General features: G+C 47.9%; 1 protein-coding gene across 1 annotated transcript; it reads right to left on the bottom strand.

Moving 5' to 3' along the window:
• Positions 1 to 15,997: 15,997 nt before the first annotated feature.
• Positions 15,998 to 17,182, bottom strand: SOX2 (SRY-box transcription factor 2). Its single transcript, XM_044667779.1, has one exon. It carries the CDS (start codon positions 17,180 to 17,182, stop codon positions 16,136 to 16,138), a length of 1,047 nt encoding a protein of 348 aa, XP_044523714.1. The 3' UTR covers positions 15,998 to 16,135.
• Between the last annotated feature and the right edge of the window lie 411 nt (positions 17,183 to 17,593).

Here is a 17,593-nt window from a genome sequence, read left to right as displayed (position 1 = left end):
GAGAGAGAGAGAGAGAGAGAGAGAGAGAGAGAGAGAGAGAGAGAGAGAGAGAGAGAGAGGAAGACAGAGCTAGAGAAAGAGACAGGGAATAAAGTTTGTTTCTATCTGCACTGGACGTATTTGGAGGCCGGTGGAAATCCTAGGGTATACTAGAACCATTAGCTGCCTGTTGATGTTGCCAAGACCAATACTTGGAGCAAACGTTACCAATATAACAATTTCCTGCCCCCCCCTCCCCGAAAGTTTCTCCGTGCCGTTTTTTTTTTTTTTTTGTGCCTGCCTCCATAGTGCAGGATTCACTGAAACCTCAACGTTCGCAAGGTTGGAGGCTCCGCAGCAATTTCGAGCCACATAGATATGGAAATGAATTCATTAGAAAAGGGGCGTAGCCATGACAAGCCCCTCCCCTGCCTCTCTTCCTCCTTTTCTTCTTCAGTTCTTCCTCTTTCCCCAACTTTCTAAATACGGGCAAGTAACTGATGAGCCAAGTGGAGGCCGAGGTCTCCCGATTCAGATCAAAAGATGCCCAAACTCCGGGCTAATTTACTTCACAGCCTCCACGCAGGGTTCTTAACCCTTTCGTTCCCGCCAGGTAACAGTGGCCAGGGTTTGGTCCTTTGAAACTTTCAGATTCTCTGGAGTCTTAAGGCTCCGAAGACAGAGACCAAGTGAGCTTTTTCCTAGGCACAATCTGAGGCTCTAGTGGCCAGTTTTTCATACGTTGCAGAAACACGACATCCCACGCCACACCCAAGGCTTGTGAACAAAGTTCTGAATGGGATCTTAATTATTCTCGCTTACTCGGGCGGGCGAGGGAATTTAGGTTGGGAGATCTTCTTGGTAAAACAAGAGAAGAGAAGAGAAGCTTCGAATTGGGAAGAGTTAGACAAGTCACATTAACTGAGAGCATCCCTTCTCTGGAAATGCAATGTCAGAGATACAAGGGAGGGGGGGCAAGTGAATCTGAGTTTCCTCAATAAAAGAAGAGGACATGAATACATGAGCCCTGATGTCTCTCTTGTCGTTCTCAAGTGGAAGGAAAGAAGCTTAGAAAAGAAAAAGAATTGCATGTGGGCTAGGAGAAACATAGATGTTTTAACTGGGACATAAGCATTTTTAAAATTCTAACCAGAGTATCAAATCACACCTTGTCTGTTGGGACACTGTGGCTTCTCTGGGTGCTAGGATTCAGGCTGAGTAGGCATACAGGTTGTTCTTAAATTCTTGATAAATCAACTAGAGGTTCAAAAAAATTTCTATATATCTACCTACCTACCTATCTATATTTAATCTATAAGAAAATGGGTTCCCAGGCAGATTACAGATGCTTCCACTTCGGAGCTGATTTTTCTAAAATTTTGTTGTGTTTTCTTATGAAATTTTCAGAAAATCCTCTCTGGACCACCACAAACAACAGCCAAAGTCCTCACCCCCAACTAAACACTCAGAACGCAGGAAGGGGGAAGGCAGGGTAAGAGGACAGCAAAGACAATCTTGGGCCCTTGAGTGCCATTTCTTCTTGTCTTCCCCCACAACCTCCCCCCACCCCTCCTTCCAGAGTTAGAATTCAGTCCAGGCCCCTTCAGCTCCCGCAGAGGGAGGGCGCGCTGGGAAGCTGGAGCCAGTCAAAGCGCGCATTGTTTAAGGCTCCGGGGAAAGCCAACAAGAGCAGGCGGAAGAATAACACTGTCCCCAACTCTTGGGGATGAAAGTTTTCTAAATAAATCCTTTCCCTCGAATAATACTTTTAGGGGAAAGGGTTCCCCTATCGGCACCACCTCCTCCTCCTTTTGCTCTCTTAGAAAGAGAAGGGGATGTATGTGTGTATGGGGGGCCTACAAGAGGGGAAAGTTAAAAATTCTGTTTTCGAAATTAATACAAAGAACAAGATGAGGATGAGGAAGAAGGGAGTATGTGTTTTTAAAATCCATCCAGGGACCGCATCTGCTTCAGTGACAGGTTGTGACACCAGGGGAGGGGAATCAGTAGTGAAAGGGCCACCATGTTCACATTTCTTGTTTACCTTAGAAATGATGTGGGGAGGGCAGCTTACCAGGAAACAGAGCCAAGCTCAAGCTTCTGCCTTCGCCCAGTTCATTTAAATGTAAAGAAAAAAGAAGTGTGTGTAGGGGGGGGACCCACTCCCAAACCTCGTAACCACAGTCCCAGGTGTCTGCTAGACATGAATACTAATTGATGATCAGTACAATCTGGAAAGTATTTGGACAGTCATAGGAACTTCCATGACCCTTGAAGCAGGCAGTTCTGAGAGATGGCGCCCCTTACCACTGGTGATATGAAGACCGATTTCATCATTCAGACCTGGCCTTCCTCTGGTCATCTAACTATGGACCCAGAAGGGAGCCCCGCTCTCCTTCCAGTCTCCTGTGTCTGCAGGGGTCTTTGGGCTGATTTGGTCTGTTCCCCCTCCCCCAATTTGCAAAAGAATACCTCTTGTAAAACTTGCAAAACTCTGGTATCCCCCTCTGAGGGACAACCCAGGATAGGCAGGCATGCACATATTCCTAGATCTGGAATGGAGTTGGGGGAATCACTTGAAATGTTAAAAGGGAAAAGAAAAGAACTAGAAAGAAAAGGGGGAAATCTGCCAGGCTTACTCCTAGGTGACCCGTAAAAATTAAAAAAAAATTAATAATAAATGAAGGGAAAGTTTAGGTTTTGTGAGTGATGCTAGCTACCCTAACTGGTTTCTGAAGTTTTTAAACTGAAGTGCTAGGAAGGGGATAAGCCCTGGTGAGCAACCCTGGGGAGGGGATGTGTTTGCTTCTGGAAGATTTAGGTTGTTGCTAGGATCTGAGAAGAAGAGAGAAAAAGAGAATGAAACAAAGAAAAGAGAAAGAAGAAATGGGAGAGAAAGAAAGAAAATAAGAAAGAAGGAAAGATAGTCAGGGAAAGGAAGAAAGAAAAAGAGAAAGGGGAAAGAGGAAGAAAAGGGGGGTAAACAAAGGAAAAAGAAAAAGAAAGAAAGGGAAAATGATGAAGAAATGGGAAAAGAGATAAAGAAAAAGAAAAGGGGAAGAGGAAGAAAGGAAGGACAGAAGAAAAGAAAGAAAATGCCCATTTTCTAATGAAGTATCTCAGTTTGTATGTGTGAGCATTATGGCCTGAGTAAATATCGTTGACTCTGTGTATGGGTATGACAGAGTTACTGACAGTGTCTGTGACTGAGTGTGACTATTGTTGCCTTGTGTTTCAATGTCTGTGACTGTGTGTGACAATGTAGTGTGACTCTGCTTTGTATGTTATTGTGTCTTTAGGAATTCTGAGTGCCTTAATGTCTGTGTCGTTGTGTGTGTGTGCCTGTGACTATACATGTGTGAATGTTTGGGACTGTATATGCTGGAGGAGGGGGCCGGGCCCACATCTGCTGGAAGGTCCATCTTGGAGCTGCTCACTTACGGGAGCCAGCTTATGAAATCCCCACAATTAGACCGGCATTGTTCTTCCCCCACAACACTGCCGAGAAAGAAAAGGTCTTCTCGGTCGGGGCCAATCCAACGAAGCGTTTGACGTTATTAAATAATAAAGCGATTGTGATTTACATTGTTGCGCGGAAAAAAGGGCCAATTACCCACTGTTATGTTGCCATAAAGATCATATTAACTCGAATTAGTAATCAAACAATATGCGAGCGTTTAAAAAAAAAAAAAAAAGGGGAAGCGGGGACCCGGGGAGCTGCAGCGAGCAAGGGAGCGAGGGCAGCACCAGTGGCTCCAGCGCCAGACCCGAAGGGGTGAGCCCCTGGGGTTCTGGAAGAAAGCTAAAAGACAAAGCGCTCAGAAGAAGCTAAGGGTCCACTACCTGCTCCGGCTGAGCATGTTTCTCAAGGAATCTCTAGCTAAGAAAACCGTTTATTCGTCCTCTCCTGCCTTTCCGTTGTTCCCTACCCAGCAACCATTCATTCTTCCTGGAATAGCCCAGCAGCGGTCTAGTGGAGGCTGCCTCTTCTTAGCCCGGGATCTGTGTGTGCAAGCGTATGTGTTCGCATTTAAGTTCACTGTCTCCAAAGCCTGAAGTCTAAGAGCCGGGCTGATGAAGGCTGTATCCTAACACCCCCAGTATATTTCTCATCTTCTATAATCAAATCATATTCATTCTCATTTTCCTCTCTCTCTCTCTCTCTCTCTAGGTTATTAGGTTTATAACTCTTTGCCCACTTAAATTTGTGCAACCAACCAAGGCAATCTAAATAGGTTGGAGCTGCCCCATGAGTACCGACTGAGGGCTTTGCTAAGAAGGATTAATGATGGGTGTGTACAGAGGATGCAGAGGCTAGCTATCAGGTAGCAGCGGAGGGTTGGGCTGGAAGGGGGGAGGGGAAGGGAAAAGGGACGCTAGTGGTCTGCGAGAAGGTGGGTAGCGTCTTTCTGACTGGCAAGCCAGGAGGTACGGACAGCCTGAGAACCTGGGTGAAGTGTGGCTCAGACCCCCACCCCGCTTCGCCCCATCCTGTGCATTCCTCCCGGAGGAAAGGAGGCGGACTGGCTACCGCTAAGCTCCAGGTGGAGGGGGTCCTCTTTCAACTCCAGCCGGAAATAAGCCTGGGGGTCCTGTGGTCAAACGATTTAGAGTCACACCAAGGGACCCAGATCAAGCAAAGAGTCCAGATACTACGAAAAAGCCAATTTCTTTATTGAAATAAATAAATAAACCGCCATTGAATATGGTCCTTTGTCAGTCTTCCATCCCTTTTCCCTCTTCCTTGCTGTAAAAAAAAAAAAAAAAAAAAAAACCACTTGTCCCCCTGGCCCCCCAGCCCCCAAAAGACAGGGATCCCTTGGGTGGGGGTAGAAGTGTAATATGTGTGTGTGTGTGTGGGGGGGGTGTCTCAGCTCAGAGCAGCTGACAAGCTACCAGGCGCTTACACCAACAGTAATCACTTGGCCTGCTAGCGTCCCATCCCCCTCCCCTCAGTTTAACGGTATTCAGGCAAATAATGGTTTCACTCAGGGGCCTCAGAAGTTGATGCTATTTGTTACCGTGTAGAAAAACTTGTACGGTTACATGAGTTTTCATAAGCAAACACAGAGCTATTTTCCCCGGTGCGATGCATCAGCAGATTCTGGCGAAGGGGGATAATCTGCTGCTCGCAGGAGGAGTCAGGGGGAAGCCCAAGCGGCCAGGGTGAGGGCTGTGGCAGCCTCTGAGACCCCGGGGGATGTGGGGAGGGGGGGCGAGCAGGAGCTCTGGGACCCAGCCCCACTTCCCTCCCCTCCCCTTCCTGGCTAAATAGTTCCTTAGGAGGGCAATCAGGGCAGAGAAGGGTGGGGAAGAGGAAGGGAGGGAAGAAGGAGGGCTAACTCAACCAGAACCTTCCAGCCAGAAGTAGGAAGAGCTTCCCTGCCTCGTGGAATAATCCCGAGTTAAAAATTCGAGTAATCAAGTGGAACGGCGGCGGGCCCTTCGAAGCTCCCAATTGGAAAATGCGTTTGTCTTCCCAAGGAGGCCCCAGCCCAGGAAGCCGCCCAGGGGGGAGCTGGCAAGGGCTGGCAAACTTGGCGTCCTTCCTGCTCCACCAGCCACCAGCCCAGGGGCTTAAAAAAAAAAAACTGACTGATATCCCCTTCCCCAGTAATAGCTAATTCCAAAGGGGGAGAGAATTCCACTTCTACAAGATTAATATATGTCCATAGGCCGGATTAACCCACTCACCGAGAGGAAGAAAATCTAAGAGTGATTCTCAAATGAGAACAGGGTTAGAAAAATATTGAACCCCCCCCCCCAAAAAAAAACAAAAAACAACAACCACCAACAAAAACCGGGGACTACAAACAACCAGCTAAGCAATTCTAATTCTATAGTATCTACTCCCACAATACTGTTGTGAGGTTTAGATGAGACAGTGTTTTAAAAGAGCTTTGCAAATCTTAAAGGGCTATAGAAACATCAAGCATCCCTATATTATTATTGTTGTTATTATTATTGTTTTCTAACCTGCAACTTCCAAGAGGTGGTGAAACTTACATGAACTAAGACAGGTAAATGTCTTTGCAAACTTGAAAATGCTATGGAAATGTCATTATTCCTATTTGCAGTTTCTGATTTTCAAGGATTGATTGGCTTCTGTGAAACTGTTTTGCAAACTTCACTGAGCCATAGAAATGCTGGGATCTCCCGCTATAATTTGCCAATGGGCTGCCTTAAAATATTTAGTGGGTTTTTGAGGCTCAAATTTGCAGAATATAGAAGCAACTTCTAGATAATACTGTGTTGTTTACCGTTCCTGACTTGCAGCTTTGGCTGGTCCAGGGCTGTTGTGTCTCTGGGGATAGTTGGGGGTTGGGGTAGAGAGGAAGAGAAACTACCACCAACTTTACATGTCTTTCTCTGGACCCCTCCCCTATGTGATACCTCCAAACACACATATATATCCAACAACTGGGATATCAAGTAGTTGGTCCCATCCATCCTGCCTCAAGTGGAACTTAGCACATTTTGAGGTTGGCCACGCCAGTCAGGAAAGGTTCATTAAAGACCCTAACGAGAGAGGGCTCTATGGCCACTTTGTGAACTCTGAACGATGGAGGGGGGAAGCAAGGCTGCGAGTGTGAGTCGCTGCCACGCTGGCTGGCAGTGTGTGGTCTATTGTAGAGAATGGGGCTTTTCTGACTGAACAGAGAGAGCGTCCCCCTCCTCCCCTTCCCCATTTCTACTGCACCTGCACTGGATCAGGGAGTTCCTGCCATTCACATCGTAGATTGTTCAAATAGAAGACGTCTCTGACAGCGCTCAATTCATTACATTTCTTCCTGCTTTTCACACCAACACACACATAAAAATGAGTATTGCCAGTCAGTGACAGAAAAAAAAAATCTTACAATACTTGATATTTGCAACTCCTTTTGGAGCTCATCTCCCTAACCTTATAATCCTCCTCTTTTAGCCTCTTGCCTCTTTGCACTTCTAGAAGGGGACCAGTCCTTCACATGAGGACTCCTGCAGTAAAAGACAAGGAGCCTAAGGCAGTCACACAGTCCTCCCAGCCTGCCTGAAGTTGAGCTCCGGAAAGGACTTCAAGGTGAAAGGGGAGAAAGCAACTGATTTATGCCATCATCAGTGGTTGAAGAAAATTCATAATTCCTGCTAGGAAACCAACTTGCTAATGGGGGGAGGAGAGAGGAAGGATAACTCCTTCCCTGAAGTGTTATCGAAACATTTAAATTAATTTTCTCACAATTATGGCAGGTCCCATATGCTCCAGGGTGATTTTTGCCATCTTGGATTCCAGGATGTCTGGGCACCCATTTAACACTGAAAAGTGGCTCGGGTGTTGGGGAAGAAAAAAAAAATAGTTGATGAGCCTGTGCACCCAGCTCAACTGGAGTTAAGGTAAACATAATCCCATCAGGGAAACTGGTCTCTTAAGGATGCTGCTGTTTCCCTGAGAGGAGGAGGGGGAGGAGAAAGGAGGAAGCTAGAGTAGGGAAGGGAAGGGAAAAACTTGCCCTGGGATTTTGCAGTCTCAATAAAGCAGAAGCCTTACATAATAAGCCCAGCTTTGGGTCTTTGACTGTGATACTCCAACCGACCTGCGGATGAACCCCTGCCAATTGAACTGCATGCAGAGTGAAGCACCCGCACCCACGTTCACACCACATCATTACCAATTCTGCTCATCTCCTAAGTTCTCAAAGTACAGGGCAGAGATTTCCAGACCCTTCTCAGCATACTCTGAATTCAAAACACTTTAAACTAAAATTTTGATATGGAAAACTAAAGGGGGGAGATGGGAAGTAAGGTTCATTCCATGCTCCCATACCATTTCCCCAACTTTATTGCTATTTCTGATTTACCTCTTGTCAAAAATATTTCAATTGCTAGCTGACTTGCAGCGATTATAAGGCTTAATTAAATGCCGTTCCTCCCTCTCTCTTATTTGGTTTTTAAGAAAAGACACATTTTAAAGTCACAAAAATCTCTGAGCTAGGGATCCGGGATGAGGTAGGTGGAGGGGCAGTGCAAAGGGATCCGACCTGCTCTCAAATCTACCCCAAGCAGGAGCCATCTAAGCCTTTTAACTTAGCAAACTCCGCGGTAGGAGAGCCAGTCCTTACAGCCACCTCCCCAAACCCACAGCAGACACAACAGTGTTTTTCTGTTCTTAAAGAATTCCCCCCCTCCCCATTTGTTGGGCGTCTCCAAACAAAGCAGACGTAAACAAAAACATAAAGGCACCCAAACAGATCCCACAACAAATTCCAAATGCTCTGAGAATGGCGTGGATCGGTGCTGCTTTGGAAAACAGGATTCAGTGCCTCGGTGGGTGTTCATGAGTGTGGGTGTGGGACTTCTCCGCTTTAGAGGGCCGGTAACTATCTGGGTCCCCGTGTCTCCTCGGTTGAAGGCGAGAGTATCGGAGCGGGCCAGGAAGACTGTGCGAAGTGGCGGCAGTGAGGCCACATTCGTTTCCCCAGGCAGCCTGGTCTATTTCGCTGTTGTTATGTTAGCTAAAATAAAGAATTCCATAACTCGCTGGCCGTCAGGCCGCGCTGGTGACGTCACGGGCTGGGGGCTGGGGCTGGGGGGAACTGGGGCTGCGCCGGGCCTGGCCGCTGGCGATAAGGGCCCTCTGCCCGAATTCGCCTAGGCTCCTTTTAATGCGTTTATTATTTCTCTGTCTTGGGAGGGCGGGGGCAGCTCCTCCCCAACCTCCTTCCCTTCTTGTCCGTCTGTGGTGCGGGCCAGGCATCCTGCCTAAACAAGGACAAGTTTGCTGGGTGACAAGGTAGTGGGAATAGGAGTCCATAGGAGGGAAGCACCCAAACTGGGAATAGGAGTGGGAGAAAGAAAACGCTGAAGGAAAGGAGAGGAAGGTGTCCAAGCTGGACTAGTCTCTGGTCCCGGCTTCCCGGATCTAGTGGGACAGGAGAGGAAGCAGGTGGTAGCAAGGTGCCCTCCACACCTGAGCTAACAGCTCCATCTCGGGGACCACCTGGCTAGGCTTTCTGCCCTGGGGGACAAGATTGAAAGAGGAACATCACCTAGGAGCTTCCCTTCTCCACTGAGCCCGAGTCAGTAGTCTCTGTCCTTTCCAGCCTTATATATGAGCTGGCCAGTAAGGATTAGTTTCAGGACCCTTATTCTAAACAGGTCCTAGATCATGATTGCAAAGCCCAGAATACTAGGGGTTTAGGAATGAAAAGATTTTCCACTAATAGCCTTAAAAGAATAAGTATGCAGGAAAAGATCCCTGTGCAGTTAAATTCAAGTTTTGCTTTCTCTCCTAAACACCAACCACCACAGATTTGGGGATCAGAATGCAAGCAAGAGGGTAGACCAAGGGAGTGAGCCCCTAAGGAAGTCAGGATTTCAGGGAAGGCAACCCTGGGCTGACCAAAGAGACTCTAGAGTCCATTCCTCCCCTCTTCTGGATTATAGGGCTTTGGTCACAAGAGTGAATGCTAAATATGGAATTTGTTTAAGCTGCTAGGCTACCTGAGGGAGCACCCTAATGTTGACCCCTCACACCAGCCCAAAGCAGATGGTGATGTCTGAGATGGGGGGATCCTGGAAAACCCTTTTTTGTTAACTAGCTAATTCTTCCCAGTCGGGGGCCAGTGATATCTGGGACCAGTAACTAACTCAACAGCAAAGTTGCTCAGTTCCAAAACACACCTCCAGAGAATCGTTTTTTCTTCATCCCATAGGTAGGTGAGAGGGCAGGACTTGGGAACTATGAGGCCCAGAAGGGTAAGGCTGCAGTATATCAGCAAGTATGCTGGCTTCAGAGGCAGGTAAGCATCTCAACCCACCCCAATACTACTCTAAAAGCAGGGCAGTTGTGGTATAGATCAATAACATCTGAAAACCTGAGAAGTCCTTGGTGTTGAAGCTGTCCTTCAAAATCAGAACATCTAAAGTCTTTGTGCCAAGAAAAGGGGGTTTATTTTGAAAAGAACTTGAGGACCAGGAGTTCCAGGAATCCTAAAGATTGTCAGCCCACAAACCAAGAAAAAGTGTTTGAACATGTGAACATAAGAAGGTTCTATATACCCTATCTAAAAAGCTCAGCTTCACCTGTTCCCCTACCTGCTTAATATCAAAGGGAGAAAATCTTGAATCATTAAAAAAAAGTCACATCTGAAATAACCTGTAATTCAGAAATAAATCATTCCAGCTGACTGAAAACTGAAAGTAAAAAATTTGATGGACCTCAGAAGGGCAGGGATTAGAAATAGGAAATGAGGGTGGGAAGAGGGTTCTCTTTCCCTGTCTTGTTTTGCACCTCCGAGAAAGTTGTAAAAGTTTTCCCTCCTGAAACCAAGAAGTTCTAGATCAGCTATAGGCATTTCCAAACTGCCTAAGAGGGCAGGCAGGCCAGCCAGCATAGGAGAAAAACTCTTCCATCTCCCACTTCATTTCACTATGCCAGGTTACTCATTACCATTGAGGAGTACCTCTTTGGGCTTCCTTCTCCTTCAACAGCTTAAGGAGGGACACTTTACCCAACCAAAGGTTAAAGAATAAGCAGGGCAGAAAGACTTGAGAACTCACACAGGCTGTCTTCTATTCAGTCTGGCTCAAACAGGCCCAGTCATCATTGAATGAACCTCCAACCCCTACAGAAGGGGGAGGACAAGATGCTTGACTTCTTGTTCCCTCTCCCCCTTCTCCCCCACATATACCCACCACCAAGTCCCAGGGGCCTCCGGGGAGCTCCGAGTCCCTCATTTTAATTCTATTGCAAAGAAATTCAGGAGGAAGACCCAAAGGTGAGAGGCAAAGGATTTTTTTTTTTAACTTGGGATTCTAGGAATGGAAAGGGAGAGAGAACGAAAGGAATTCACTTTTCTCTTGTAGCTGCTCACAAAGTGTATTTGGTTTTTAAAAGCAAAACGTGGCCCACCACCTCCAGAAATTCCCTAGACTCCAGGGAGATCTGGGGAGGTGGTGATATGGGTGAAGGGAATAGAAAGGGGTGGGGGGGGGAGGGGAGGGAAGGATGGACGGTTCTTAAATTACACCAGATAGTGAGATAAATAAATGAATGGATAAATAAACAAATAAGTGGAGCAGAAAAAAATAAATAGCTGTGGCACTAACTAGCAGGCGATCTCTACACAATCAAACCCCCATCTCCGAGCAGTTAGCTATAAACTGTCAGCAATTGAAAAGTAAACCCGGGAGCGTACAAAGGGTCTGTTTAATTTCCCCCTTGTAAAGGCTCCAAATGAGGACCCCATCACTATGCAGTTAAGCGGTTCAGCCGGCTGGTCCCCCTGAGGCGCTGAGTTCTCCTTTTTAATGTAAGAAAACTGGCAGCTCGAAAGCCGTCAATGGCGCTCCCACAACAAAAGTCCTGAAAAGCTGAATGAATTGGGTTTGTAATTACGGTTTTGAGCCCCCCCCACCCCTACCCCTCACAGCTTATTTCTTATTCATTCAACATATATTGTCACCTAATCTCACTCCGTTTTTTTCCCCCCCTGAGCATCCTAAATACCGGCCCGACCCTAGTTTGGCAATTAGAAGGAAGCAGGAGGAAGCAGGTCGGTCCAGTCACACCTCTCCGCAACTAGCCAGTAGCCTTGGAGACCCCACCCCACCCCCACCTCATCCCACCACCTGCAGGATCTCTAGAATCCTCCTCGTCCTGTCCCTGGCCCCCATGCCTCCTCCTCAGCCGGGCTCGAAACCTGGAAGGAGACTGGCCAGGCAGGTCCTCCCCGCGGAATTCTCTCCCCACTACGGGTAGGAGTTGGACTGGAGAAAAGGAGCCTGGCACTGCGCTCTAGCCGGGGAACAGGTTAGATGAAAGGGAAAAAAAAAAAAAAAAAAAAAAAAAAGCCAGCTTAACTCTGAGCTGTCAGGGCCTGGGTTGCATGGCTGCCTAGAAAACGAGAGCCTCCAGAGATCCCCGCCTGGAAGCATGTGTCAGTTCTCGAAATAAGTTCAACGATTACAAGCAAATCTAGGAGCAGGCTAAATAATTAATTGCAGCGCTGCTCTCTGACCCCTCGGAAAGTCCAGTAGGGACCAGTTCGAAGTAATAATACTTCAGAATGAGCCCTTGTCAAATACGCATTTCGCTGTTAATGTGAGCCACGTCCCCCAGGGACCGCCTGTAACACCAGCTTCCCAGCTTTGGCAAGAAACCCTGCTAATCTACCTCTCCAGTTCAACAAAATATTTTAACACCCTGTCTTTAAAGGACGCTTGCGGGCGAGGGAAAAAAAAAAAAAAAAGAAACATTTACAAGGGAAAGGATGGTGTTATCCTGGGGTTCAGAGGGACTCCAGAGTAGGTTAATGACAACAGCAAAAATCCACTCACTTGCCCAGAAACTGAAAGAGCATCTCAAACCATATTCAACCTTCCCCAACACTACTCCCCTCTTTGGGTTAAGTAAATCCTGTGCAACTTCAAACCTGAGGAAGATAGCCAATGCAAGAAAGGCTCCCCAATTCCTTCTTCCCCTAGAAAAAAACCAGATTTCAAGAAAGAAAATAATTTAAAAAGTAGTTTTGAAATGGCACTCATTTCAAAAAAAGGAAACTAAAAATTGAAATTCATCCCAGACTTTTTTTTGGGGGGGAGGGGTGATTTTTTTAATGGAAGAATTTAAATTCACATGAAAGGCTTTTAGTTTCTCTCGGTTCAAGGACATGCCTTTGGAAGGGGGACATTTATTGTTGTTTTGGCAGACAAGGGACAATCTCTTCATCTAGTGCAACCTTGCAAAATTCTCTTCTGTCCCCCCACCCCAATCTCTTCTCCCTATTCAAAATAGCTGAACCCCGGTAATTCGTCAACAAAAAGTCGCAGGCGGCAGTAAGTAGCTTAAGGGCTGAGTGTCTCCTGTTTAAGTGGGTTTTTTAAAGTGCACTACAGTACACACATATAAATATATGTATGCAATCTATATGCATATATGGATGTATTTTTAAAAGTTCCCTTTTATTTAAAAAGAAAAATGCCGACGCCAGGCTCAAATCTCTTGCATCTTTTTCCTTGATGGATGGCAAGATCGTTTGGATCTTTATTCAAAGTTTTCTTTTATTCATATGTGCCATCAAGGGCAGGCAAACGTGCTCATCACCACGTGAATAATCCTATATGCATTACAAAAGCCGGGCAGCTCCGAGAAATTCTTTCAGAGTCTCTGCATTAATTAGAAAAAAAAAATCGCCTGGCCCAGGGAAGGGAACTGGAATAATAATTCGTCTGCCCTAGTACAGCATTGTCCAGAAAGTGTAAGGAGCTCACAAACCGGTGCATATCCGAACCCTAAAATAGGTCCATGGGAAGAGGGAGAGCTTAAATCCAGTGTCTAGTTGTTAAGCTTTTAACTTTTCAATTTGGGCCTCCAAAGGGGAAAAAAATCGGAGCACCCTACAAAATGCATTTATATCAGTTGCCGGCAGCGCATTCTTGCCCCCCACCGTTCTCTCCCCCACCCCTAAGACAGTGGCACTAAGAACCCTGGCTGCTGGACACAAGTTTGCTTTGCAACTAAGAAGGAGCAATCCTACCAGCTGCATACTGCTCAAATCTCAATATTAGTCGGCACTCGGGAGCCCAACTGGAGACCAGGTTGAAACAGTTCCCAGCTCCACGGAAGCACACTCGGTATTAAAAACTTGTTAAAGGAACCCACTTTTAAAAATTAAGTTAGCACAAACGGCAAAGTTCCTATTCGTTTCGCATGCTTTTCTCAATAACCTTAATCTGGAGAAGTTTGGGGTACACGTGGTTGGGAAGTCCCATCTAGCCCCTCACTACTTCAAAGCCCCAACCAATAAAGGCTCGGCCGCCTCTGGTCCTAGACAAAGTCCAGGGCCCAAGGACCCTCTCCTTCGCTCCCTTTGCAACGGGGCCCAGGGCCAAACTCTGCCAGCCAGCTCTAGGGCACAGCAAGGTATTGACACCGGCAACAGGGGCATCAACCACCGAAATGCCAAATATGATTACTTACACAGACCCGACAAAGCAAAGCTCAGAAGCGGCTGGTTTCTTCCTTCAAATGGTGACTGCCTGGATGCTCCTTGGCTGGAGACATTATCCGAATTGGGGCTACAGTCTCCGACCCGCGCTGGCAATTTAAAGAAGGATCCGGACAAAGATAGGGAGGGAGATAGAAAGAAAAATAAATAAAAACCCCAGCTGTGATAAGCGGCACGGTTTACAACTGGTCCTCCCCCGGCCTCTCCTCTCTTTGAGGGGAAAGAGGAGAAAGTTTATGGAATTCCGAACAAAAGAAACAAACCACTTGTTTCCCTCAGACAATAGCAGGGCCAGACCCCCCCCCCCCCCCAACACACACACACACACACACATCAGCACTTTCAACATCCAGTTTCCAATTATTCTGACACAAAGAGACACCGTTTGTCCCTCTAAATATACTTCACCTTCCCAAAGACCAGTGCACTGTGAACTGGGCTAAAACAAAACAAACATAGCCCAACACAGCCCGCCCAGTTTTTGCCTTTGGGCCCATCACCTCTGGCCAGTTTTCCTGGCTATTGATAATCTCCCCTTCCAGCTTGCCTCTGGTCCTACAAACACATACATCCATAGTCAGAGGCTGACGGGTCAGGAAGAGAGGCAGAGCAAGCCTTCTCGCCCTCTGCAACAAGTGTTCTAAATCTGTAAAAGCGCACACGTTTCCCCCCACCCACCATCAACTATCATCTGCTAAAGATGGAGACGTGCCTTTACGAAGGTCCGAGTCACTGGCAGCTCCTGATTTTACCTAAAACGGACAACCTGCAAAGTGGTCCACATTCCCGGTTCGATTAGCTAAGCACTTTAAACTCCCCTATTTAGTGGCTATTTTGCATTGGCAGGACCCTGGTGCCCGACTGTGGACACCTTGTGTTGTTTTTGCTAAGGCCATTTTAGGAGCCTGGTTACTTTCCCCAGGCGCTTCCAAACAACGCTATTGTCTTCTCCAAAGAAATCCAAGACGCAAATGGAATTTCAGTGTCCATATTTCAAAAATTTATTATCTCAAACTGTGCATAATGGAATAAAAACTTAAGTTGAAAATGTACCTGTTATAAGGACGGGATTAGTTCAAATATATGTACATGGACCCTCGGCAGACTGGTTTAAAGAAACGCAGGGTCAGCCGAGTTTTTAAAATACAACTACCGAAAATGAGGGAGGAAAAAAAAAACCGTAAATATCACAATTTACAGAAATATTACAAACCATAAGAAAATATTTCAAACACAGTAATTTCAGGTCGCTCTCGCTGTTTTTTTTTTTTCTCATTTGTGTTCAAATTGAAACAGAATGAAAAGTTTGGAAATGAATGCTATTATAAATTACCAGCCGTGGCAGCCTGCATGGAGGGGCCAGCTTTTGCCTTTTTTTAAACAATAAGTAAAAAAAAAAATTGAGTACAACCTAGACGTTTGCCCTTTGATAGAAAACCACGGAAATGGTTTTTTGCAAGTATCCTAACCTTTTTTTCTCCTTTTGTACGATTTCTAAACAATTAAAATGTCCAAATTGAAATTAATTCCCTCCTCTCTCATTTGCAACTGCCCCAAATTCCAGTTGCAGTGATCGGAAATTCTGCAAGAAAACTCTTTTGAAAAATATTGGCAAATTTTCAGATTAGAAACAATGGACATTTTGATTGCCATGTTTATCTCGATAAATACTGTACAAAAGTTGCTTGCAAATATTAAAACATTTTTTTCGTCGTCACTTGGAGACTAGCTCTAAATATTATGGGTAAAGACTTTTGCAAACTTTCTGCAAAGCTCCTACCGTCCACGCTAGAACTTTTTAAAAAGTTTTGTGTAGTTTTCTTCCCTTCAGAGATTTATACAAGCCCCCCCTTTTTGTCTTCCCCTCCCCCAAGTTCTCTGTACAAAAATAGTCCCCCCAAAAAGAAGTCCGGAATCTCTCAATAAAAGTTTTCTTCTCGGTGTTGCAGTGGCTGTTAGATTTTTGTGTTGTTTTTGTCTTGTGTGTGTGTGTGTGTATGTGTGTCTTAAGTTCTTCTTTGCAGTTGTCATTGCTGTAGGTGGTGGGGCATTTCCCCCCTCCCACCCCGTGGTGCGGCGGGCCCCCTTTCTCTATGCCATACAGTCTCTTTGTGTCTTTTTTTTTTCTTTTTCTTTAAAAAAAATGTTCTTGTCCTGCCGGGCTCCGGGGCTCACATGTGCGACAGGGGCAGCGTGCCGTTGATGGCCGTGCTCGGCACCGGCGCGCCCTGGTAGTGCTGGGACATGTGCAGTCTGCTGGGCGCCGCGGGCTCGGGCACCTCGGCGCTGGGCAGGTACATGCTGATCATGTCCCGCAGGTCCCCGGCCTGGCAGGGCGCCCTGGAGTGCGACGATGAGGTGACCACAGGGGGGCTGGAGCTAGCCTCCGACTTGACCACGGAGCCCATGGAACCCAGGGCCATGGCGCCACCGCCGCCTCCGCCAGCGCCGCCGCCGGGGGCGGCCTGCTGCGAGTACGCCATGCTGCTGTAAGTGGGCGAGCCGTTCATGTAAGTCTGCGAGCTCGTCATGGAGTTGTACTGCAGGGCGCTCACGTCGTAGCGGTGCATGGGCTGCATTTGGGCGGCTGCGGCTGCGGCGGCCGCCGCCGCAGCCGCATTGTGCGCGTTAAGGCCCGGGTGCTGCGGGTAGCCCAGCTGCTCCTGCATCATGCCGTAGCCGCCGTTGCTCCAGCCGTTCATGTGCGCGTAGCTGTCCATGCGCTGGTTGACGCCGCCGCCCAGGCCGCCGGCCCCGACGCCGACGCCGCCGCCCATGCTGTTGCCGCCGGGCGCCAGCAGGCCGCCGGGCAGCGTGTACTTGTCCTTCTTGAGCAGCGTCTTGGTTTTCCGGCGTGGCCGGTACTTATAGTCCGGGTGCTCTTTCATGTGCAGGGCGCGTAGCCGCTTGGCCTCGTCGATGAAGGGACGCTTCTCGGCCTCGGACAGCAGCTTCCACTCGGCGCCAAGTCGCTTGCTGATTTCGGAGTTGTGCATCTTGGGGTTCTCTTGGGCCATCTTGCGCCGCTGCCCGCGGGACCACACCATGAAGGCATTCATGGGCCGCTTCACGCGATCCGGGCTGTTCTTCTGGTTCGTGCCGCCCGCCGAAGTGGAGTTGGGGCCGCCGCCGCCGCCACCGCCGCCGCCGCCACCGCCGCCCCCCGAAGTTTGCTGCGGGCCGGGAGGCTTGAGGTCGGTCTCCAGCATGTTGTACATCGTGCCGCTCCCTCGATCGCGCTCCGCGGGCCCCCGACCTCCCCGGGGCCGGCCTCGGGCGTCCCGGACGGGCCGGAGAGACTTTTTGGGGGGCCCAAGGGCGGGGGGAGGGGGAAGAGGGGAGGAGGAAAGGGTGGGGGGGTCGGGAGCGCGCGTCTCCCAACAAAATAAGACAAGAAGCGATTAAAAACGCAGAGCAAGAAGACGGACTAGAGGCAGGATCAGGAAGAAAAAACTCCACCGGCTGGGACCGCTGCTACTGCTGCTGCTGCTGCTGCTGCTGCTGTCGCCGCCGCCGCCGCCGCCGCCGCCGTTATTATTGTTATTATTATTTGGGAGAAAACGCTCCTTTGAGCCTGGGGCTCAAAACTTCGCTCTCTCCCCCTCTCTCTCTTTCTCTCTCTCTCTCTC

This window comes from Gracilinanus agilis, chromosome 3, assembly GCF_016433145.1.
Source record: "Gracilinanus agilis isolate LMUSP501 chromosome 3, AgileGrace, whole genome shotgun sequence".
NCBI classification, from domain to species: Eukaryota; Metazoa; Chordata; class Mammalia; order Didelphimorphia; family Didelphidae; genus Gracilinanus; species Gracilinanus agilis.
This window is presented reverse-complemented; position numbering and strand designations above follow the sequence as displayed.